Genomic DNA, 26,556 nt, shown 5'->3' with positions numbered 1-26,556 from the left:
ACTTTCCATCGTGGTCAGTGTATCTATTTCAGCTTCTGTGGATCTATAATCATGCTTTTACCATTGTTTTTCAAACAGCATTTTAAATATTGATTCTAGTATCCCAAATACTAGAAATATCCCAAATATCCCAAATACTAGGGCTCTGCAGAGGAATCTGGATAGACTGGAAAAATGGGCTGATTCCAATGGGATGAAGTTCAATCAGGCCAAGTGTCGGGTGCTGCACTTTGGTCACAACAACCCCCTGCAGCCCTACAGGCTGGGCACAGAGTGTCTGGAGAGCAGTCAGACAGAAAGGGACCTGGGGGTACTAATTGACAGGAAGCTCAACATGAGCCAACAGTGTGCCCAGGTGGCCAAGAAGGCCAACGATATCCTGTCCTGTATCAAAAATAGCATGGTCAGCAGGACAAGGGAAGTGATCCTTCCCCTGTACTCTGCATTGGTGAGGCCACACCTGGAGTATTGTGTTCAGTTCTGGGCCCCTCAGTTCAGGAAAGACATTGAAGTGCTGGAGCGGGTCCAGAGGAGAGCACACGACTGGTGAAGGGACTTGAACATAAGACCTATGGGGAGAGGCTGAGGGAGCTGGGGTTGTTTAGTCTGGAGAAGAGGAGGCTTAGGGGTGATCTCATCACTCTCTAGAACTACCTGAAGGGAAGTTATAGCCAGGTGGGGATTGGTCTCTTCTCCCAGGCAGTTAGCAATAGGACAAGGGGGCATGGGCTTAAACTCTGCCAGGGGAAATTTAGGCTGAATATTAGAAAGAAATTATTTACAGAGAGAGTGGTCAGGCATTGGAATGGCCTGCCCAGGGAGGTAGTGGACTCGCCGTCCCTAGAGGTTTTTAAACTGAGATTGGACATGGCACTTAGTGCCATGATCTAGTAAACGGACTAGAGTTGGACCAAGGGTGGGACTCGATGATCTCTGAGGTCTTTTCCAACCCAGTCGATTCTGTGATTCTGTAAATGGTAACTTTTTCTTTGTGCACAGTTCTTATTATCCTGGAATATAGCTATGGCTCCAGTCAGCAATGTGAAAACTACTGGCTAAGCAATTTCCTAACAATATTCAAAAGCATACTTTAGAAAAGAACAACAAAAAAATTCCTAAAGGGAATTTTTACCATGTGAAGATCCACCCAGGGCAGCGCAGGCAGCACTGCTTCCCTCGAGCACCCGCTGCCGATACAGCAGTATCACACACCTGCTCAGGTTTCCTCTCTTTCTTTTCCCTCCTTCCTGTCTACCACGATGGAGGTTTGGGCTCTATCTATGTTTATTTAAATTAAAATCCTTTTATTTCTGTAGTCCCGCAATACAATAACGTAAGGTCTCTTGGCTGCTACACTAGCACACAGGATTTACCAGGCCAGGCCATTTGTCATGAAGTTCAATATCCTGATTCAGGACAGACTAGTAATTGCTACTTGAACAGAAACTGAAAAATCCCTGTAATGTAACTAAGCAGTCTCACAACACTGCATGAGGCAGAAAAAATGTGTTCCTAACCCTAGTGGGAGATCAGTTTTTACCTAAGGAGCATAAGGAGTTTACCTAGTTATAAGTTAATGGTCATAAAATCCTGCAGTCCTATTTTTAATCCAGCCACAGCATATTAATCAAAGGCTAGCCAGAAACAGTACTTAGTAATTGCTGCTAGTTTACTGGTCTCCCTGTTCTCATGTTACTGTCAGAAAAGGAAAAGATCTATTTATTTTACCTTATGAAACCTCTAGGACACTCCTACATGACCATCTAAACCTTTGTATCAATAAGTAATCTTCCCTGTTGCAATTTCTCATGTACATGCATTTTCTCAGATAGCCTGATGATCCAATGAGAACAGATTAATGTAAATTGCACTACATTTCACTCCTACTTTATCCTAATGGAGCAGCATCAAGTGCAAGACAGGACTGTTACAAATTTATCTGCCTGACAATATTTGCCAGTGATACTATCTAACTACAATTTTATGTGAGAAACATACTTCGTTAAAACATTGATGATACACATAAAGAAGTAACCACAGCATCTAGTTGGAGGGAGAGAGGAAAGGAAGAGAAGAAGGGGAGGTGGAGAAAAAAGAAATGCTGCATAACAGGTGAAGAAACCCAACTGTCCATCTGGTAATAGGACAGTTGGTATGTCTGCTGTTCCTGCTGATTAAACAGGAGAAAGCTGCTTATAAACCTGACAGTGAGCCCATGGGCTTAACTGTACTTAGATTTCCAGTAACCAGAAAATATCGGGGAGGGGGTGCATACTGTGTATATGCTGGAATATGTAGGCACTACACAGGGTAACTTTAGGTTACGCTGTTGGACCCGCCCTTGCAGCTTGCATTTCTCTTGACATCAAGACTGAAAAGACTCACACCAAAGCCCATGGGTGGCTGCAGGGTCTGTCTACATACCTGTGCTCAGGTCGTCACAGCTCACAGCGTGTTTTTGTGCCCGCTTATAATACACATTTACTTTTATCCTTTAATAAGTGGTGGTGTGGGAGCAGGGGAAGTCCTTGAGTAACAACTGGTCCCGAAGTACCCAAGACAGACACTTTTTCAAAGTAAATCACTTCAGTCTACATCATTAGAAACACAGCCAACTGTGGTAACATGAAACAATTTTAGAAGCAATAAATTAGGATTAGGACCATTTACAAAAATATTTTGATACCGTGAACATAGTTTACTTTATTCAAACAGCTTGCTTGAGACTGAGAAGACCAGGAAGGAACTTTAAGGAGCCTAAAATGTTTTTTAAGTCAATGAGTGTAGTCTCCAGTGTGAAAAAGGAGTAAGGGATTATGTCAACTGCCCACTCATCAGCAATCACTCTCCTAACACTCCTCTGGGCTGTGAAAATAGATTTTAAATTACTTGGAAACCATATCCACTATGGTGTCCTCTAGCAACAGCGGATACTAAAAATGAATGCTGGGTTTACTGTAAAGGAGGGAAAAGTGGGCAAGAATGCAGCGACAGCCCTTAGATTAGTGTAGTACATCCTGCTGATGGCATCATGTAGGCTGTGCTGTCCTCCTGTCCTGCTCAGAAACACGTCCTTCTCTTTTCCTTTCTCATGTTACACCCTGATTTACTTAGAGAGCACCATTTTGCAGCTATAAAGCCTTTCTGCAGAACTGAGTTTACTCTTTTTGAAGTTTAGGAAACGTGTTACAGAGTAGTCTCAGTTATAACTGTACTACATTTTGGTTTTCTAATTTTTATCTTCTTTTACTGCTTGCAACGCCTGCTTTGTCACATTTATAAAGCTATTACCATGAGAATTGTATTCAGCAACTTTTACTAAGCAGCAGAGAACCCAAAGGAATGTGTATAGTTCTGGTTATAGTACACACCTTGCTGCAGTGTGAACTACAGACAGTAGCTAAAACAGCAGAATAGGACCAGCTGAAAGATGACTTGGTGCTCCAGTTGTTTGGTAATGAAAGTGTCATTATTTTATGGAATCATCAACTATCTAAAAGAAAGAGCTTTTTTAAAAAGTAAATTAAAATAAAAATACAAAGAGCCACACTTTTGCTCAATTAAATCAGAATATAAACAGATCCAGTTCTTTTGATGCAAAAAACACTCATTTTTCTCTTCAAAACACAGGAAAGCAGGATGCACGAGTCTATCGGACTCTTCTGCATTTATTAAATTTAAATAATATTGTTAAAACTGAACTCACATGGGAAAAAAACCAAACCCGTTGTGTTATTAATCTTTTTTTTTTTTTCTTTTACATATAAGGAACAATTTTTAGGTAGCCAAAGGGCTTTGGTCCTAAACTAACGTAACTTCTTGAGAACTTTGATCCCCATCCCACACTCTCATCCTCCATTGAAATCCATTCAGGATTTAAACTTCTCTTGAACTGGTATCACTATTCAGTTATCTTGCAAATGGATTGAGCAACTTCAAATCAAAATAACTAACAAACGATCCTGCAAATACCAGAAGAAATTGCTCCACCAACTTCTTTAGCACCAATTTTATGGTATTTTCTACACACTGCTCCTAAAACACTACCTCCCTGCCACCAGAAAAACATCAATTTTGTTACCAAGGACTTTAGTTTAAACTAGCTTTTTCATAACAATTCTTTCCTATGACTATTTCGATTAATCTAAGGCATTGAATGCTAGCATTCACCCCATCCATTTAAATTTTATGATCCCCTTTCAGACTTAAAAAGGAAAAAAAAAAAAAGTTCAACAAGTAATTTATGTGTTGGTAAAAAAATAGAAGAAAACCCACACCATAACCCACACCATACAGTCACACACAAAACCACAAACATAAGCATGAAAAGAAATGGTGTTTAAGGAATGAGAGTTCATATGCTTTTTATAATTCTGTGTATTAATGTAATCAATCCTACCCAAATGATCCAAATGCATCTGACGCACACAACAGAGCTATAACAAATTTTAATTTTGGTATGACTTTACTTTTGCTGAAGAAGTTATAGCCAGTGATGAAAGAGACATTTAAGTATTACTGATATGTGGAGTCACCTAAACAGAGGCTAGCCTACCTATATGTGTAGCATCTCATAAAAAACAGGTGGCTAAAATTGAGCACAGTGAAAATCTAAGGCAACAGCTGTAAGAAAAGAGCTTTAAGGACGGGTCTTCACCAAAACATTTCTCTCTGTTCTCAGAGTCTATGGTTTTGGTGCTGGTTGTCTTTTTTTCCAGTTTGAAGCCTTAGACATTTAGGAGGACTCCTCACTGTTTTCTGAATTTCCAAATAGAGGTGGCAGCAGCACACTCCTGCATCTTCAGAATCAGTGGAGGAGAGGAAGGCAAAGAAAAAAACCATATATCCCAGCAGCCCAGCTGCTTCACGACATGAGTCACCATGAACACTGTCTGCACCAGTTTCTCTTTAAATATAGAGTACATTTAAATGTCTTTGTTCAGTTATTCAAAGCCAACTTGAACTTTGCACTTACCCCAGAGATAACTTCAACCTTCAGTAATCACAGTCCACCAGAATAATTTAAGACTGTCTGACAGTCCATCAGCTGTCCAGAAAACAATCTCCTGGGAACTAGATCTTGATAAGGAACTCACTGCCCTCAAAATGCCCAGAATTAATATTGCATGTGAAGAGTTACATTTTTTCCCTGAATTTATGCTTGGTATTAGTAAGTTCTTCACACATGCATCAATATTGCTTCTACAATGCACTCAAGACAAAACAAACATATATATATATATATATATATATATATATATATATTTGTCCCCAGGGTAAGTAGGAGGGTTGAATTTAATCTTTCTAGAAGAAAAGACGCTAAAATTCTTCTTTCATGCATGCACTCTACTGATACCATAAGGTTCTTCCATCACAAGGGGATAAACAAAAGCAAAATACCTGTCCTCATTTTTACTGAGCCACTTAGGAGTTGCAATTATGCATCCATATTTTACTCCACATGCTGTAATAGATGTACTGAATTTTAGTAATTACAAGAGAGGAAGCATGTGGTATAAGTTACTCATGGTGTCTTATATTACACAGAAATGTCAATTCAGAAAATTACCTAACAAAATGTTTAACCTTTTTATTGTGTTTACCATGATTTATCACTGCATAGTATGCACTTAACACAATTTATGTAAAAAAAAAAAAAAAAGACAGCTAAGCAAATATATTTTCTTCTTTATAGCCCTCGACTAAAGAGAGTGTCTATATGTTTCTTCTTAATACACTTGTTTTAGTCTTGTCAGACTGAGCCAAATCTATTAACTTTTTAGCCTTTCTCAACAATTTCCTGATGATAGGATCACATATGACTGTTGAAGCCAGTTGGACTACAGTTTCTACCACAGAACCTTGATGTTCTCTGAATGAAAGGGAATAATAGCTTGGGCACAGTTCCGTCACAACAGATATGAATTGAAGGCAAGTAGCATTCAGAAACATTCAGGAAAAGAAAGTTAGTGAATTTAATGCATATGGTTCTGATCTTAAAGAATCATCCTAAGAGCTGTCAGAGGAAGAACAGTGACAGTATTAAGACTTAAGTATTTAATTTGATGAAGAGGAAACAGCACTACTCACATAGATTTTATCCCATGTTAACACTGACATCTGCCTTTGGCTTAACTAATTTTCTTCAGGTAAAAAGTTCTGCATACTGCAAATAGTAACTGGACAAGCTTTGTGAATTCTTTCAGAACATTATAGGTAAATGCTTCAGGTATATATTAGTAGATTCATGTATGCAGCTACTAAAATCCACCCTTCCACCTCTCTGAGTTTAGTTCATACTTTAGAGTACTGAAGAGAGTCAGAAATGAGTATAGATATCCAAACCTGAAGATGATGGTCAAATGGCATCTATTATTTAACTATCAGTTGGTTCCACATTCTTCTACTCATAGATTTTATCCTGATGATCTTATCTACAGTCAAGGCACTTTGGATTCGTGACACATTTCTGTGTTTTATTATAGATAATAAAAGTCAAACAGACTGTAATCATCTGATTATTAGAAAGAACAGCTGCAACCACCACTCAGATGAACAACTAGAGCCATTCTGTGCACAGGGAGAGGGCAAATTTGGCAGATGTTACTAATACAGGCAAGATTAGCTTTTTTCTTTTCCTTTTGCAGCCTTGTGTTGTAATGCTCCAGTGTACAACCAACTCACGACATCAGACTGCCTATTAAAGGCAACTGGAGCACCCATGTTCTTCCTGGAAGAAAGCTAAATCTGTGTCTGCCTGTCACAGAGGAGTTCATCCCAAAGTTTTTAATCACTGCATGCTCTCAGAGAGAGAAAGCAACAAATCTGGACAACAAGAAAGAAGTGAATAAAAATCAATCCCTCCTGGTCAAGGAGAGTGAAGGCATCTTGCTGATGGTAGGAGCTGTGAGGCACAGAAGTCTAATGGTCTCAAGATTAAAAGTGTTGAGGGGCTAACATCATGGAAATAATAACTTGTCATACTGTCTATCATATCAGCAGAAGAAAAGCTGCTGCTTTTCTTCATCAGAAAGGGTGGACACAGAGAACGTAAATCCACTATGCCTCTCTCAGCTAGAAATTCCCTTATGTATGGAAAATACACTGCCATTTCTATCATCCAAACAGTACCGTACAAAACAGCAAGGAGATTATATTCTTCTCCTGTTTTGTTTGTTTGGTTTGATGGGGGATCTTTTTTTTCAGAACCTTTTTCTTTTGCAAGTCACAGCCAAAATCAAAGTATACAAGGGTGAAATTCCTGCAACGTTACAGAGAATTACATATCATATTATCAACCAAGTAATATATTAATAAATCTCTTCTGAGACACATGCATGGCTCTAGTTTCCATGTAAACTGGAATTTGTGTTCACTTTGGAAAGGACACAGTGGGATTCTTAACATTTTGCCCATAGAAAGAATGCAGTGCAGACGAAGTAGAACTATTGTTAAAATAATTATTAGCTGTATTTTAAGCAATGCAGAGATGGACTGCAGAAATTTCAAGCACATCACAATTGTAAAACCAGGATAAAAATCACCTGGAGAAATACAGGCAAAATAGCAGAAGATTATTCTTAAAAAACCTATGACTTAATCTTTGTTTCCAAAACACACAAAACACAGCAATCATGCTTAAGACTGGTGAGAATTAGCACAAAAATTAGGACTATGCGTGTTAATGCTGTTCCAGATGAGGCTGGGTCAGCATTGCTGGTCATAAACATAGAATTTGCTGTAATGCAAATGCTCTGCCTTCATAAATACTATAAGTTGATTTGGAAGTAAAAATGGAACAGAAAAAAAAGCCATACAGGATCACTCTGATTGAGATTCAGTAAAGCATTTAAAGTGAAAACTAGACTGGTAAATTGAAAGTATCTGTAAAATGTGATATTTGTTCTGGATGAAACGACCTCACAGAATAGTTTGAAATATCAGAACTGACTTTGGAGAAGTCAGTCAGGTCAGCCAGACACAGGCAGAAACTTGCTACAACTTCATCTATGATGTTTCTTAATCACCACTACCATTGTTTTCCTGTTATAAGACTTTTTTTGCTTAACATAGCTCTATATAGATGGATATATTGGTTTTGGCTTTGTTTGTTGTGAGGTTTTTGTATGTTGTTGTTATTTTTGTTTGTTTGTTTATTTCCTTTTGTGATTGTTGTTGTTGTGGTGGTTTTTGTTTGTTTGTTTGTGGGTGGGTGGGGGTGTTTTGTTTGTTTGTTTTTTCGTATATGTGTGAGCAACATTTGATTTACTATGAGATTTAAAAGCTGCTAATTATCTTAAAATAACATACTCCAATGTAGTCTCTCACCAGCCCAGTGAGCTGACACTGCATGGTGTTACAGCCTACAGCGATGACTGGGAAACCTCTGGCATTGCACAGAATGTGGAGCTTATCAAGGAGGTAGTGGAACTGAAAACTGTGACAATAACCACAGCAGGTAACTCATGAGGTCCTCTCACACACTATGGAAGGGGGAGAAAGATATCCTGGTACAAACTGTACACTGTTCCGTAGGAAATCTAATGTTACTGGAGTGCAGTTTTAACATAGTTTCAGTCATAGGTCAGAAGCAAAGGATCATGTCACTGTAAGGTACAGAGTTATAATACATTAACTTCCATGTCATATTTTATGCTGTCCTTTGTCAAATTAACTTGCCTTTGGAGAAACCATTGAGTTGTCTACAGCAACAATAGTGATATGTGTGTTTCGAGATGGCAGAAACAGAGTGGAGTAACAAATAGTACGGGATGCAATCAATGAAAACCCTTAGCTTTTCTACAGAATGTACTGGAAAAAATTAAATAGTTTTATTAGGAACTATAAGCGATAAGAACCACAAGACATTATTTATAAAGAGATATTACTCTGATAGCTGTTAACTTACTGGGCTGTGTAGAATTGTTTTACATATATAAACTCTGTATTTTAGATTTTTCCTCACTTGTCAATAATTTATGCTCCCTCAACATCAAAACAAGGTACACTTTCTCTTTCTTTTCTGGGTTTATTACTGAATTTATTTTTCATAGGAACCTAGCTCCTTTTTTTTTTTTTCTTTTGGTTAAAAACAACAATATAACTCTCTTTCAGAGGGTCATATCTTCCCAGCCAAAAAGCCCAGTGTGTCCTCAAAAGTGCACATATGAGGAATCACATTTATACATGTTCCTGGTATCCCTACACAAATACAAACACGATAAGGTTATGACCAAGGGAAGATTATTAGTGACTTATTACTGTTTCTTAATTTGACCAGAACTTTTTTATTCAGCACGTTGTTTACTTAAAATAAATGTACTCCCATTAGAAGACTAATCTAGTTATAATATTAAAAATATTTTAACTTATCTTACTTTTTTCTTTGCAAGTGGACGAATGAGTCACCCTACCTGGATTTTCTTTCACTTGCCACTTCACTCTGCCATATGCAAAGAAAAGAAAAAGCAAGCTAAGTTTTCATTTAAAGAAAACAATTATTGTGCAAAGGGAGTGCACTCATCTGAGCAAACATATGTTTATAGTACTCAGTATTTTAATTGTATTTGACATGGCCTTGACAATTACTTCCTTCAGAATTATGAAATAAAGACATCTGTCTATCTGTTATAAAGCTCAGCTCCAAAAAGAAATTAAAATTTTCTATCAAAAGGTTATTCAAGATATAAACCCAAACAAATACTAGTTAATTAGAAAAACAGAAGGCAAGCAAGAATCAAATCAAATATGTATACAAGGTATTTAAAATCAAAAACCCCTAATGGAAAAAGAAACAAACCAAAAAACTACTTTGAAAGAAAAATCTCATGTGAAGTACCTCTCCAGGAATACATCAAAAGAGGATATGCCATTCAAATGACATATTTTATCTGTTACTTAATTTACTGAAAAGAGTTCAAACAACATACAACTATTCACACATCAGGGATTTTTACGATGTGTTGCTGTGATGGCAGGCAGATATAGGATACAAGAGTTTGGGAAGTCTTCCCTTTCACCCACCCACAGGGAGCATTTATAATGCCAACCGCTGCTGTCTCACAAAATATCTTTACATGATCCATCAGATATCTTCGTCCAGAACTACATCCATCCCAATGCCTGTTATGTCACAGTTGAATAAATGTTTTCTAATATCCAACCTAAACCTCACCTGGTACAACCTGAGGCCATTTCCTCTCTTCCTTTCACTTGCCACTTGGGAGAAGAGACCAACACCCTCCATGCTACAACCTCCTTTCAGGTAGTTGTAGACAGTGATAATGTCTCCCCTCAGCCTCCTTTTCTCCAGGCTGAATAGCCCCAGCTCCCTCAGCCGCTCCTCATCAGCCTCCAGACACTTCAAAACTTTTGAGAGATTAAATATTTCTTTTTTTCTTTTTCGTAATGTATCTGTGGGCCAGACACCGAATGCAAAAGGAGAATGTGGGACTCCAAAGCTTTCAATCATGAGATCCTTCTTTAGCAGTGAAAAAAAGTCATAAACTAATGATTTAAAAGATGCATTTTATGAATATATTGGCATGCAGGTCTGACATATTTGCAAAACTCGAGCAACTTTTCTGTTCCATCCCCCACAACTTCGTTCAGATTTCTCTAAGTTAAAGTAACTTACTTGCAAATGTCATCTTCTGGGTCCTCAAGCCCAAATCTTTCATCAAAAGTAAGCTGTATCCATACATTTTCATCTACTGCTACTAATCTCCACACTAAAACAGTATTGCGTGGGTATGTGTGTGGAAACTTGGGGCTGTGAATACTTCCATTAGTAGTCACAGTAATTATCTTCTCATGCTGAGGATCCTGCACACCTATAGTAAAGAGAGAAAACAGATGCATGAATACTCATTTCTTCTCCTTTTCCTAAAGTGTTTGTACAACATGCAGATAAAAATGCTGTTTTGTTCTCTTCATCCTGCAAGGTATTTCTGCTTGGAAAATATATTTAGTAACAACAACCCCAAAGTGATAAATATTAATTTGCTGGCAAAAGGCTATTCAACCCCAAATCTCAACTGCTGTTCTGAAAGCGGAAGAGAAGTTCAAGTGGAAATAAGAGAAACGTGACTGCAAACACCTGAAGGCAAAACTGTACTCCTGACAGACATTCAGCAGCCCAAGGGACCACATCATGCAGCCTGCTGCAGGTTGCAGTTCTTTACTACTGCAACACATGGATATCATACGAGGGTACAGGGATAGGTCTGCTCACACCTGCCACAGAAGGGATGGTTTACATTTTTTTCTTGTTAAAGGAGACTATCTAATGTTCATTGAGTTCAGTGATAAGGATTTTGATGGCTTCCTCCTTCCTGAGAATTGTACCAGAATAAAGTTATCCTAATACAGGACTGCAACTGGGACATACTTGGGAAACTTGACAAAGTCACCAAGTGTAAGAAATTAGGTGTTTAATGACAAGCCTCAACTGAGGGCATTCCTCAAAATTCTTCACACCATTGTGAGACTAAACATATGTAAAATTAAATGCATGTTTTACAATGCAGCAGCAAATGAATTCAAAAGAAATAAGCGAACAGCAGTTGATTTTTAAAGCACACAGTAACACTGAAACTACTTAAAAGACCTCCTCACATTATGAACTCGTAACTACAAGAAGTTACCAAAAGGAAAGGACTCCTTTAGTGAGCAGCAGCTGTGCCTTTCAGAGCCCAAACAACTCTCTTCACAGTAAATCAAGAAACCTCATTCTCAAGTGCCCAATAGTCACAGGAATTCACATTCAACAGCTGGAATCAGCTCATATGGAATATTTAGCTGCAAAAAAAACAGGCACTGACCTAACATTGTGACATACAATGGCGATGTCTCTAAGCTACAAGATTTAATTCCGTCAAATGAAAATAATCCTCCTTATGCTACAGCACATTACTTTTACTATTCCTGGCTTTTTCTAAAAACCCGTATAGAGTCAGATTTGACATTTCATTCAGCAAAACACAGGAATTCTCAGAGTTACCTATTAATAATTTTAGTAAGGAAATAAACTTGTAGTTTTGTACTCGAGAGTTATTACTATTATTTTGTTTTCAGTTATTCATTGTCTTTTACAGTTAGATACTTTATCTTATCTTTCTGATTGCTTTATAACTGACATTATAACAAACATTCATATGAAGCTATGTAAGACATATAATTCAGTCTCCAATGAAAACATACACTGCAATTGTACCTTATTATAGCTAAGTGTAAAGGCTGACAGCTAAATGAATGTACTGCAAGAAAAGAAGGCCATAGAAACAGCATCGCTATTTTAAAAGAATTAATCTTTACTTAAGTGTAATTTAAACTCTGATGGAATCTTGCCTTCTATTCTGATGGACTGGTGCCTTTTACTTGTAGTATAAAAATAGTAAAGTGTCATTTCTGTGGAATTGCTGCTTATATAAAACTGATGGAGTGTGGTCTTGCCTTGTGTACAAGTGAGACAGGATAGCATGCAGTAACAAGTAAAAAAGCACACACACAAAAAGGTGCAAGAAACAGATTCCTAATTTAGACACTTCACTGGGCTTTTGTTAGCTGAGTCACAAGCATTTTTTTATAATGTCTAGTATGTCAGCTGAGAGCTCCATGCTAAGCAAAGGAGCCAACAATAATAAAAATTACTTTCCCAGAGATTAGTGCACCAGAGTGCTATTTCCAAAGTATGCAAAGGACCGTTTCAGACAAACATGTCAACATGTGGTGTCTCAAAACATTAGAGCCAGTGGTTCATTTTGTCTTTGAAAGCACACACGGGATTACAAACCACGTTGTCTTTCACAACGCATTAAGAAAGTGTTTTGTTTTGTGTCATGAGAACAATGGTAACAACAGTACATAAGGACTGTGAATAGTCCAGGCACATCAAATGAGAAGTCAATAAAAAAGGAAAGAAGGTGCATATGGCAATTTAGTGAAGAGAAGTTGCGGCATCTCTGGTATCTTCAGCTTCTCCATTTGCAAATGAAAAAGTATCTATTTATTTTAGCACACAACAGTGTTCCATGAACGTATCAAATTCCCATACACAACACTTGCTCCATTTCAAATATTTGCTCTCGCACAGTGGAATTTCTTCTCTTACAAAAGAATTATTTTGTATGACTACAAAGGCAAGTAATTGCTGTCACTGAAGAATGAAGCTTGTTATTTGTCTTCAGATAAGCTGCAATATTCTTTTTATCCATTCTACATAAATCGTACCATTGTACCACAAAAACCTAGCCTTTTCCTACAGAGTCCATGCATGCTCTGAACATTTATTTTGAGGAAATTGTGTGAAGGGTACAGCTACCTGAAAGGGGCTAAAATGAGACTACAGTCTCTATTCTTTGTGGAATGACTTTGTAATTCCTGGCCTTATTTTAGGGATAAATCAGTCTAAGTTACACTTAAAAACGAGTACCAAGTTCAGTCAGATTTATAGGAGTCAGCTGTACAACTCCAAAGCTATGTACATTGCTGCCATGATCTGTCTGCCTTTCTATTAACAACCATCCTCCCGCCTCTCTCCCCAACCAAAAAAAAAAAAAAAAGAAGATTAGATTATTCCTGAGCAAACATCATTAAATGACCCTGAAGAATCAGTTTAGGCAAGGACTGAGGCAGGCAAGGCACCATCTCATCCAGGAGACAACAACAGCATGCAAGGGAAATGGGGACAGACAACGATCAAATAACATATTTGCATCTTCAGTAAGAAGCTTCATCAGAAGATGGGCAAAACTGAGATCACCTGCAGGAGAACATCTAAACAGGAAACATCCCTAAGCTGACCCAGGGATATGACACAGTTAGCTTGTTAGGAAAGGACAGCACACACTTAACAGAGCCTGTAGTTGAAGAATGAGTCACCGCAGTCACCTTTGATGTGGTACAAGATGCTATCACCAGATTTATATATCTATCAATGTAGAACGTCTGCTCCTGAAAATTATGAGATTCCAGGCATTCTGAAAGCACAGCAGTGCCTAACCCTTCCACTGACGTGGTAACATAGATGAAAAACCACGGTATCACCAAACAGATCAGCAGATGCCACTGTAAACTGAAATTAAACCCACCGACTAGACAAGCTCATTCCTGCCTACTTCAAAGGAGGTCTCTTCCCCCATGGGCACAACACATTTCACAAAGATCAGCGCTGACACTTTTTAAATATAGCAAATACCTCTTTCTTAATACATTGAGATCACTACATTTTAGTGAGGGTCATGAGTAAAACTCAGACAAATCACAAATAGTTCAGGAGAGAGTCAAGGAATTGCAGAGTAAGGGAGGAGCATTATGTGGGGAGTGACAGCCTTGGCACAGATTCACTTAAAGGTTGATTCACTTAATAGTACTGGTAAAATTGAATTTTAAAGCATTTTGCTAACCTTACACTAATTTCACAACCAGACAAGATGAATATACTGCTAATCACATACTCTTCATATATTATTTGGTGTATTTGATTCAATAGCCCTTAATTATGAAAAATCACCTTTTAAGTCTTCAGAAACAGCACTAGCATACTTGTGCCTATCACTACTTAAAAATTAAAAAAGCCACATTCAAACATAAGAAAAGTTTCAACTCTAACTATTTACCAATTACTATTAAAGCTTTTTCAGATATACAGTACTATTGTAGTATGTGAGTTCTCTGCTTTAAAACTCTGAAACAAAAGATGACAATAGCTACTTGTTCATTACCACAGAACTTCAGAGAGAAGGAGGTTTTTTTAATTAAAGTTATCAAAAGGATTTCCTGACAACATTCCTATTAATTTTTACAACACTCCACATATGTACAGAAACTGAGACTTTGTAGAAGAAATTCTTTGAAATGTAAAATAACACGCTATTTCTTCCTCTTTCACCACACTTTCAAAAAGCAGTAACCCTACTTTCAAAAGTAGTAACTCAAGGCATACGGGGTAACTCTTTCTGTTCTCTGTCTCTGGTTCAGTTGCCTCCAGGCACTTCTTAGCTATTATCTGAATGTAACAGTCAAAATGAAATTTAACTCTTTTGCTGGGTACAAAGGGAAAGCTGAAAAATGGTCTGTTACTGGTAGAAAATTGAAGACAAATAGCTCTGTTTGATATCGCTCATATGTAAAGTGGATATCAGGGCAAAGCCACTCAACATCATACAAATGCTCCTTTGAAGTGACCTCTGAAGACCTCCAGTCCCAGCTCCTGCTTGGGTTACTATTCCTGCTCACACCACACAGCAGGTCACTCATTTGAGGGCTGGTGTTTTCCAGCTGATGCTCAAAAACCCCAGTGGATGGAAACTCACCAGAGCCTTAGGATAACCTGGTCCCAGTGCCCCACTATCCCCATGCATGAGATGTTTTTCCTAATGTCCAATCAGAACCTCTCAAGCTGCAATTTTTAGTCATGGAATTTTGGGGGTGTGTTTTGTTTTTACACTCTGTGCCACTAGCAGGAAGAGTTTAACTTGGTCACCCTTGCAACTGCTCTTCAGGCAATAGGGGCCTGCTCTTAGACTGCTCCCCAGCCTCCTCTTTCCTGGACTAAACAAGCCTGGCTTCCTCATCCTCCACTCACTGTCTGTCACCAACTAGATTCTAAGCCTTCAAGCCTAGCAGTCCAGCCAATTTTCAACCTGCCTACCAAGCAGTCTGTTCTTCTAAACCATTGTGCCTCAAGGACCACAAGAAATGCTTTTGAAGCACACAGGGTTTGTTTCCATCATCACCTTTTCTAATAGTGAGCAAAGAAGATTTCATACAGGATTGCTATGTCTATCTCCTAAGACAGCTTTTTGAAGTGGTATGGTTCCTGGCTTTTCTGGGCTAAGTGTCTCAGACACTTTTTAGCCATCTGTGGATTTTCCATTTTGAGTAGTTTCTGTGCTTTGATACAGTTACCTGTTGGAAATCTTGACATGATTCTTCAGACATTAATAAGAAATAGAGAGAAGTGCACATACCTGTAACACACACAAGCACATATAATATACATGCATGACATGATTGATTCAACTTGTAATTAGAAATCTGCTAATTTACACAAGTACTTATTACCTAATTTAGCAAATGTAGTAAATGCAAACATATGAAGTATCACACAGATGTAAAGTAACAAATTAGAAACACATAGGAGAAATATTACGTCTTGTTTAGATTGCTCCTTCCTCCGACACATACTTATTTCACACACTTGAAAAGGGATGTATAAAAAATCCAGCTCAAACAACTCAAGATGGATTGTTTCATTTGTTTGTGGTTTTTGTTTGTTTGGATTTTTTTGTTTGTTTTAAATCCTACACTTTAACCTGTTCCTTTTTTCTTCAGTTACTATTTTGAGTTCAAACTTGTACTGTTGCCCCTAGGCACTGAATATCACATTATTTAACTGCTGGCTAAAGGTCTTTCGTTGAAGCTATGTAAAGAACACTATGTGAAGAACTGCACACAGATGAAGTGAGCAAAGAAGTGAAAGCTTTCTAATAGAACTTCAGGAACCCTGAGTTTTGGTAGTTGGCCCAAAAGGGAAGGACAAAAGGAAGAAAAAGTAAGAAGAAAAAAAAAAAAATTAAAAAAAAAATTGGATAACAGAGCATGGAACTATAGTAACAGATTTAATAAAGTCTCCAAACAGCTGTATGACTTAATGTCTTGCAGGAGATAATCATGACTAATCATACACTAACAAACCTTCTTTGGTTCCAACTTGCACTACAAAACAAAAACGAGTTTGTATTTTACTTTACATGTTTATGCTTTATAACCTTCAAGTATTCTGCCAGCCCTTTGCCTAGTACTCTGGCTTCTGCTCAAAGAAGATGGCATTTAAGCAGGGGATTTTGCACACGATAAATCTTCTTGTAATGAAAGTAGCCTCTATTGAGATCTGTCTTCGGGACAAACTCTTTCGTCTTGGTCCTGAACTTCTCAATATCTTTTAAAACTAGATAAATAATACGTTCTAGCCAAGATAAAGAATTCCTTTTGCTAAATGTTAGATTAGGTAACTTTTTGGTGTTATCACATGCCCTAAAATCTAATTATTCTGCAGTGTTTCAATAAGCATTTATTCCAAAGTCCACAGGTAAAGCCTTGGCTGCAGTGGAATCAATATTAAAGCTCCTGCTGACTTGAATATGAAAGGAATTCCATCTATAATAAATACATAAAGCTGCTGGAATAATTACTTTATAATGGACTGATAACAATATCATCTGCCTATTTTTTTCAGCTATAGGCCAATAATTATCCTGAATAAATAGGTTTATTAGTATGTTACATATTCATATAATAAATATGCATTCCAGTAATCAAAAAAAAAAAAAACCAAATCAATGAAAAGCTCTGCAATATTATAGTTAACAATTAAACCTATTATAGCAATATCTTTCTTTTATCTTACGGTTAAAAGAAATGTCAAGCTGGTCCTTTTGATAATATTTTTTCACATTTGTTCTTGCCTCAGTTTTTTCCTTGTAACAATATTATGCAGTAAAGAGCCATCACGTAACATACAGACTCTAGCCAAGGACTGCTCCCTATCTCTGGCCTCTTCCCCCAACCCAAAACTATTTAAATATTTAATTAATTAATCCAGAATCATGAGTTGTGCTGGAGGTGCAAATGAAGAGGCAAGCATAGAACATTTCCAGCAGAAAGCGCTGTGGAAGTTTTATAGGTATTATAGTTAATTCCAGTAAGAACAGAATTATTTGTAGGTGTACTGCTCTACAGAAATACAAAAGTATTGGTAACTGTGAGAGTATGCATATTTAAAAGATTACAGTCTGGATATGAAAGAGACTCCTTGCCAAATAAAGGCAGAGTGAAACACTCAGAAGTTAATCTGATTCCACATCTGTACTTTGTAAGCAAGGAAAAAGCATATCAGGCTATCACCAATGCACAAACTTTTAATTTTTAATGTTATTTTCTGAATAAATATTCTTCAAGAATAATTATTATTCTTTATTTCTATCAGTCATATATCGTTTGGATAATAGCTAGGCATTTGACTCTCATCTATATACTAATCCTGTATTAGATACAGTAGAAGAATAATTCAAAGTTCATCAGCCAGGATGAATGAGATAGAACTAAAAATACCTGTTGTATCCACAGTGAAAGAAAAGCTGTTTATAGCCCTATTTTTCTTAGCTTTAAAAGATTTACAGTTCTTTTACAATATGATCTCTAAATGCCCCAGCAGTATCTGGAACTGTGATGACAAGAAGCAGCCATAACAAAATGTGTAACTACTTGAACTGTTTTTTTAGTTCCTAAGTGGGAAGGAACGGAGGGAGAAAGGGTGGAAAGGAGAGGAGAGAAAGAGGGGAGAGGAGAAGAAAAAATAGGAAAAAACACCATTCTGAATGAATCCCCCACACCAGCTTTTCAAGGATTGTCAGATAGTAAACAGCTCTATGATCAGCAGTATCAAAGACTGACATTAAGATATAACCAGCCTAAATGCCCACCCTTCACCCATCAACAGCATGAGGTCATCACAACTTCCTCCTATTCCTACAATAAAACCTCTTTAACATTCTTCTTTTCTGCTACATTCCAGAGCATAAGTCTGATACATAAAATTTTTGAAGTTTTCTTATTTACTGTTCCTCTGCGGAAGGGGGAGGTGTTTTACATATTCTGCACTCACAAGTCACTCTATACAAAATGATGTGAATAGATACTGAAAACTGTTAAAGTCAAAACAAAGCCTGGCAGTATACAGCAATGGATCCATTTTCCAGGTGTTTCTTGTCCTTTGAAAGCTACTTACCCAGGTTTTAACAAACACCTTATTAAAACAGTCTGGGATAGGAGGAACTACAAGTCTCCTTGGAAAAGTACAACAACTTACTACACATGAAAAATAATGTCAATAGAGAACACATGCTGTAAGATTTAATGCTGAGAGAGAGCAGGAAGTAAGAACAAACAGTAAACCAGAAAAAGAGCTGCCCAGCTGGGGATATTTATACCTACTAAGAGATAAAACATTATTTGCCTACTTTATAAAGAAAAAAAAAAAATCTTATGTGTTTGGCAGGTTTGGGTGGAAAAAAGCTAGTGAATATTTTCAAATATGTAATCTTTCCAATTCTTCTGCTACTCAGTTTTTGTTTGTTTGTTTGTTTGTTTGTTTTCCTACAGGAAACTGATATAGCAAAGTTTTGGAAAAAACTTAATTAAATTCTTAAAAGTAAAAAAACATCAACAAATTATAATTGAAAAAAGTATCTATGGCAACAACAGAAACTCGAGTGAATGTGAAAACTGTCGCATATAAATGCTCAAACCCAGCACTTTCAATTTGTTTTCAGTTTTATTGCAACATCACTTACGAACTACATCCCAAATTAGCTTTGTTAGTACTAGAGACCACACACATGCCCACACAGTATCAGTCAGTTTGTCCTGAAAGACTGTACATACCAAGTGAGGTTGAAATGGAATGGGCAACAGAACCGTATTAACCCAATTTTCCAGACTGTGCATGGCACGGAGTGGTTACAAGTACAAGAAGCTAACTTTCACCAAATCATGGAATGAAACTGGATCTCTTCTCAGTTAAAAGCTTTAGTTTCAACGCCGTCTATTAAATTCTGCTTGTATCTCATTTTCTAATACTAGCTATGACTCTCTGTATACTTTTAAATGCATGAGATTCGTACCCTTTACAGAAATATTCTTTAAAATCTCACCCATTCAAAAATTTCACTTTGGATCTTAAGTCAGACTTTGTTGGAAAGCAAAGCTTAATTTGATGTCCCTTTTCTTTATGGTTCCTTCAGTTTATATTGTGCAGCACTTGTTAAGAGCAGATACTAGCAAACATTTGGGAAAGAGATTATCCATGGTCCATGCGGAATTCAGTCTGAATAAATAGACTCTATGGATACAGTATGTGTTAAACAGCTACATCTCATTTTAGGTATTATTCACAATGAAAAATATAATCCTGTCCTGATCATGTTTCAAGGTGTGGGGGGGAAGATAAAAACACTGCATTAATCTTTAGAAATACCAGTCCTGAGATACTTTGTTTTGCTCTTTCCATTGTGTTGCTATTTGTGTGGATTTTCTTTTTAATTCTTCATACAGTAGAGCACTATAATGATAGCAATTCAAACATTTATGAAGATAGCCAGTCATATTTCAAGCTCTGAAAATAAAGTGTTGTTCAAGACAAATTTGAAAAGCATTACTGCTTAGCTATGTGAAAATAACATTTTCTTAGTCAGAAAATTACAGTGATCAAGTTGTGTAAAAGAAGACATAAAAGAAAACCAAAGATATAAGGGTTTTGTACAAAACAATTGAAGGTGTGACTGCAGCACATGTAGAGCTAGTTTTAACTATAAAGAAAGAGTAACTACAACAAGGAAGTAAATGTGGCATTCAGTTCACTGCCAAAAATGCAGAGGGTCCTAAGCAAACTACAAAGTTTGGCACAAACTCTTGGTACAGAAATAACACTGCTACTGGAAATTCCAAAATCCAGCTTAAAGCTCAGGCTTGCATTACTAAATCTATCTCCAGCATATCCTTATGTTAAAAAGGCGAGAGAAAGTACTATAAAGAAATTATTTAGCATCTGTTTTCTGAACTGGAATACACTATACTTCTGAATTAAGAGAAAAAAACATAAACATTTAATATCCATTAAAGTAAAAAAAAATTCATCCGGTGTTAGGCTGCTTAAAAAAAAGTTGTCATGCAATATCAATAGTGATCTGCAGAGATGAATGCAATGTAACTCTCATTGAACTAGAAGATCTTCAAACAGACAGAACACAGCACAGAACCAAACTTGAAACACTGATTTCTAATATCTTTGCACAGAAGATCAAATCATTCAACACTCTAGGAAAAGTACTCTTCCCAAAAAGGATATGCATGTCTAGAAGCAATTCAGAAAGGAAGCACAAGCCCAGCTACAAAACAGTCTGTCACTTTGCAAGGACAAAATGAAAAGGTTTTGTACACTGTAAAATCACCATATGTTAGAATAATAGTTTTTACAGCTTCTTCTGTTAACATGCCTCTCTGATCCCGCTGGTTACTGAACTCACTTTTACATGAACACCAAGGATATATTTTGTAGACAGACCACAATGATAAGCAATCAAAACTTAGAATAACTGGTGACAACTTTCTTAGGATAGGATAAAATTTCTAGCTTCAGTGAGAGAACTCTTGCCATTCTCTGTGACTTCAGATAAGTAAAATAGGTACCATTTTCAGTTAATTGCAAGTGGTATGAGCCTACCTGATCTTTCAGCCTTTATCCACACCAGGAACTTCATGCAAGTCAGTTGAACAATCTTCTCACATTCATACACAATTTATCCTTACTTTACTCTGACCTTTCCATTTTTACAAAGACAGACCATAAAGGCATACTAGAGCAGCCATAAGAGACCTGTGTCCCATGGCACATGCAATACAGTAGCCTATTTTAAGTAAAACCGCTTCCAAAAGACACTTTTGCTGATCTAGGATATGAGGTATCCTTGAGGAGTAACGTCAGGGCCTCGAGGACCATCACAGTCACAAATTACACCACTGAAGAGATTATACAGTGTTGTGGTCCTCAGAAACCTATTACTATAGTGATTTAGGCTTCATTCCCCAGAGCTGCTATTGTTCACCTTATTTCACATGTTAACTTACAATTTTATTTATTCACATACATTTTATTATTTATTTCACACATGAAGCTTAAGCTTTTATCACTAGATCTTCTGACATTTTTTTTTTCTGCCTACCCTTAATCTCAAAACCTTCTTACAGTATTATGTTTAGCCCACGATCAAGAAGCCTTATGTGGGATCATCTGAAAAAGCTCCACAGTTGTAAAATGAAAGGTAAGATTTGAAACTTTTAAGTCACTCCCATTTCTCTGCTTTCAGATAAGTTTCGCATTTGTCATCTTTTTTAGAACTACCCAAGGGAACTCTCTGTGATGCTCCCAAGGGTCTTGGCAAAGCTGTACAGAGATGTATTACTTGAACATAACTTGCTCAATCACAGGCACCATGTGAAAGGCTACTGTTCAGTGCAAAATCCAGCATGCCAGGTACGTTGCTTTCCACAACTGTCCTATGCTCAGTGTTATTCAGGATCACATTTAAGTAACAGATCAGTATTCCACCTGATCTATCGCTTTACCTGTTTTTAAACTTTAACACTTGCCAAACCATCCATAACATTCTTCAGCATTCTTCAAATTCTTTGGAAAACACATATAGACATATGGAAGGAATGGGGAAAGCAACGGTTAAAATGCATTTTGCACGAGACACTGCACTTCTGGAGAGCAAGCAAACAGTATAAAATGAAATCAGACCCTTAGTCTCAGTAGTGCAGCTTGTTGACTGCCCTGAGGGCACTGGCATAAGTTTAGAGGACACGTTTTTGGTTTAAGATTCAATGGTAGAACCAATAGTGACCCAGCTTAGCAGTGCTCTCTTGCCCAACATGGATCTTGGAAGCGCATCTGTCCACCAGTAAGTAAGAGCTGCTTCACTGATAATTGGGCTAAGTTAGCTGTGTGCTCGGTCAGAATATCGGATTAAATCCACTTTCCGGTCTCTTCACACACTTTTCAGAAGGTGTTTTGGATGCCTATTATGGCTGAGTCTATATCCTCACTTGAACTCCTTGAGGTGGAATGTGGAACTATTCATTTCACAGTCACAGAACTGCATTTGTTAACTGTAGTTTGGACAAGTGGAATTAAAAGTTCACATCACATGACTCTCAAGATAATGAAGAAATTTACTAAGGACTCTGTTTACTAAAATGGGTAAACCAAAAATAATTTTGCCCTAGTTACACTTGGAGTCACTAATTACTTGAGTGTTAATCCCCATGCTGTAATTATAAAAGAGAATTATGTACTTTAAAATAGCAGAAAATTGTAGTGATTTCAATGAATTGAAATTGCGCCTTATATTAAGGCACTACATTTTTCCAGGGCATAGCAGTGGGTTACTACACAGAAGAGAACAGCTTTTATAAATAACCACATCTTGATGTATGCATTTGATTTATAATTTTATGCCTAAGAATTCCAATGTGTTCCCAACACAAGGCATTTATCAACCGTTTCAACACTAGTAGGTGAAGTCAGTAATACAATTGCAAAACAAACAAGATAAGAACATCAAGCCCTCAAGCTCATGCTCTCATGTAAATTAGAATGAACAAAACAATTAATATATGCGTAATCTAATCCAGCACCACAATTAATGAGGCATTTGAGTCACTTGGTGATAAACAGTCTACAATAGCTAAACATGCATATCTCAAACACACGATGGCTGAAGAAGAAAGTAAATATTTTTCATATCTAATCAGTTCCCCTCTGCAGAATTTCAGTAATATCAGTGTCTACAGACTTTGATGGTCTATAATTTTGTTTACGCAGTCCATCAGAGTACTGCATGAAAAAGAATTCTACATACATAGAATGTTTAAGATTAATCTGAAATTTGTTAATTCAGTCCCTATTGAAACTTCTAGCCAAGTTAATTTTATCTTCTGATTTCTAGGCACCTTAGCAGAAGTCTATTTTATGAAAATCTTGCACAATTAAAAAAGAAAAAGTCCAAAGTACTATAGCAGCCATTTGAAACTGAAGGCTTGAAGTTAAGATTGTAATATGCCACAGGTAAAGTATTATCTGCACATCAAAGCCCCACTGCTGTAAAGAAATATGAAGTGCTGGATGCCAAATGTCGACTGCCTTCATTCTGGAGCTGAATAAGAGAGCAAAGATTCCTGAGTGAAAATCAACAGAGAATGTGTTTTTGGGATGAGAGGGGGTTCTCATTGTTTATATTGTGTGGGTTTGCTTTTTTTTTTTTTTAAATACAGTGTGATGACATTTTAAAAATATTTCAGGAACTAAATACAGTGAATAGTCTTGGTCTTCTGCAAGAGCAGACAAGTTAAATAGTGTCTTTGGTAAACCTGTCTTAATGACAGTTTGAGGACTCCTTTCTTACTGACCAGATTTAAGGGAAGTAATCAATTTTACTCTTGCTGGTTGCAATTGAAATTAACACTTTTTTTCTTTTTTTTTTTTGTAAAGACAGAATGATGAAGTTGGCTTCTAACAACATTATTGTCTCAGAAGATTATTTTAAAACATGGGCATTGCTTGGAATTTTCCTGAGGATGCTTAAAAAAATAATAATAATTCAAGCGAGGTCCAGAGTAAATTTTTAAACCCAGAGTTGTATTAAGTTCACCTTACTCAGGTGTAGGTCTTCAGCAAGCCTCAGGGCATGAGAGGGTGAAGAGTAAAAGGAGGATTGGTATTTCATGGTGTTACCTATTTGCATAGACCTAAACATTACTGAAACATTTGATTTCACTGCAAATGTAATAGTTCCTCTGCAGCAAGAAACATTTTCAAAATAACCTTTAAGTTGAGCTGTCACTATTAAAAGAAGAAAGGTTGGACCACAAGGAATGAAAAAAACATATTTCACTTTAAAGGAGGTCTCTTTTAAAGCTAGCAAATACAGACTTGCTAACAGATACACTTTTCTTCACATCGCGCTAACTTTACTCAGACTCTGGTTTCAAATCCCATTTCCACCAAAAAATTACTTTGGAGAGAAGTGGAGTTAGCTCTCTATTAAAAGTAACTAGATTAACTCTTTATAGACTACGCTGCAGTAGGATACACATGCTGACACACAAAGAACTGATATTTTATCATTATTATTATAATCTAAAAAGTGGAAAAAAAATCTTTACGTACAGAATGCTCACCTAAACTAGCTTAACATTCTTGGATGAAAAGGTGTTATGAGTTGCATTGCTGCAGAGACAAACCACTTGCATTCATATATAGGAAATTATCAAAAAACTGATGAAAAAATCCTCAAGCTCTTCTGTCAATTAAGAGCATGTTACTTCACGGAGCAGCAGAAGCAGCTCTGGGGTCCATAAAAGCCTTTTCAGTTTTCACTCTGTGGTTTAACAAAAAAAAAAAAGAAAAAAAAAATTCTTGGCATAGGATCTGATCCTAATCTTTTCAATTTTTATGGCATGTCTAATTACTGATAAGTGCTCTTCTGGAAGTAACATCAAATCTACTTGTAAGATCCAAGAAGTTCACAGCACAAGTGAAAGTGAGAAAATAATTAAAAAGAACAACAACAAAATGAGTCATCATCTCATTTTGAAATTGGCCAGATCTGATGAAGGCTACAGTGATCACTCACTCCCAGCTCATGGGAATGCAGATTTGCCTCTGGAAGATTCTTGTTTTCCCAAGCTGGAAGAGGAGAGCAAAAACTGTCTCTGATATCTTTGAAGACCAGCTGCAGGCCTAAAACTAATAAAGATGAAAGACTTTGTGCCCACTTCAGAAGAGATGGATGTGAAATATATCAAATATAAGAGGTATACATACCATTAGAATTCATTACTAGCAGAAAAAGAAGGGTAGAAATTAAAAACGTGGCCAGATTCGGACTGGCACATTCCCCAGAATTTTTCAAGTTACAGTCCATGGATACCCTCAAATCCGCATTAAGCAGTCTAATCATTCCACTGGCTTGATGTGGAAACACAAAAAACGTGCCCCAGCTCAGCAGAGAGAGATTTCCAATGGATTTTAAGAGTGACAAAAAGAACAGATAAAGATCCCGCCTCCAGGAGCCCAAGCAATTCCACTAGTCAGGAGCACAGAAAGTGTCCTCCTCACCTCCTGTACATTAAATTTCCCATTTCCTCCATCTTTCTAGCAGACTTCAGTGCAGTTCTGGCAATGCCAATGGCAGGGCCCTTCTCCAAGGCGTGCGGGGCGAGTCTGCACCAGCACCGAGATGCTGACGTTGCTTTTCTATTTCTTCATCGGTAGGGTCAAGCCTGACACCAGTTGCACTAGGGGACCTTTGGCTTTCAGGTAGTTCCTATCTCTTTGTGATGCCATCTATGCACATCATGAGAAAACTACCAATATTCTGGTCAATGTTTTTCTTTTTGGAGGCTGGTAAAAAGCAATTTTTTAATGTTTGATGGTGAAAATGGCATAAGCAGAACACCCTGTTTATACAGGTATTCATTCTCTCAAGCACAGAGTGAATAGGCTCTTCTGGGTGCAGTTTTCCTCAGGCACAGCAGAACTATTTAACATTAGAAGAATGGTACTTAACTGTGAGATAACAGGCAGAAGAATGGATGTGTATCAGGGCATTTCAGACATTTGCAGTGTTGACAGGGTTTCCTTTGGGAGACTTCCCACAAGGACTGGAAGTTTCCACAAGGGTCTGCATTTGCACTTTGTCCGGTGTTGCTTATTATCCTTACTACTTCAGGAGACGTGTCTAGGAAAATGTTAGGCAAAAGCCCAATTGAAACAAAGTAACCTTTGTAAAATAAAAATAGTATAGATTAATAAAGGGGCTGGAAGCACAGTTTCTTTCTTTATTTTGGCAATTTTTCACATACAATTCCTTCCAACCCCCAACAGTCGGAAAATTGCTTTTTATTCCATTTTCTGGTACATCCTGCAGACGA

General features: G+C 37.2%; 1 protein-coding gene across 1 annotated transcript in view; it reads right to left on the bottom strand.

The window, feature by feature from the left end:
- PDGFC (platelet derived growth factor C) overlaps nucleotides 1–26,556 on the bottom strand; it is a 131,708-nt gene that overhangs the window by 45,930 nt on the left and 59,222 nt on the right. The window contains exon 3 of the mRNA XM_065061467.1: nucleotides 10,637–10,832. Within this exon, the coding sequence (XP_064917539.1) occupies nucleotides 10,637–10,832 (196 nt within the window). The remainder of the gene's footprint in view (nucleotides 1–10,636; nucleotides 10,833–26,556) is intronic.

This window comes from Columba livia, chromosome 4 (genome assembly GCF_036013475.1).
Source record: "Columba livia isolate bColLiv1 breed racing homer chromosome 4, bColLiv1.pat.W.v2, whole genome shotgun sequence".
NCBI lineage: Eukaryota > Metazoa > Chordata > Aves > Columbiformes > Columbidae > Columba > Columba livia.
The sequence above is the reverse complement of the archived record's forward strand: the minus strand, read 5'-3'. Positions and strand labels throughout refer to the sequence as shown.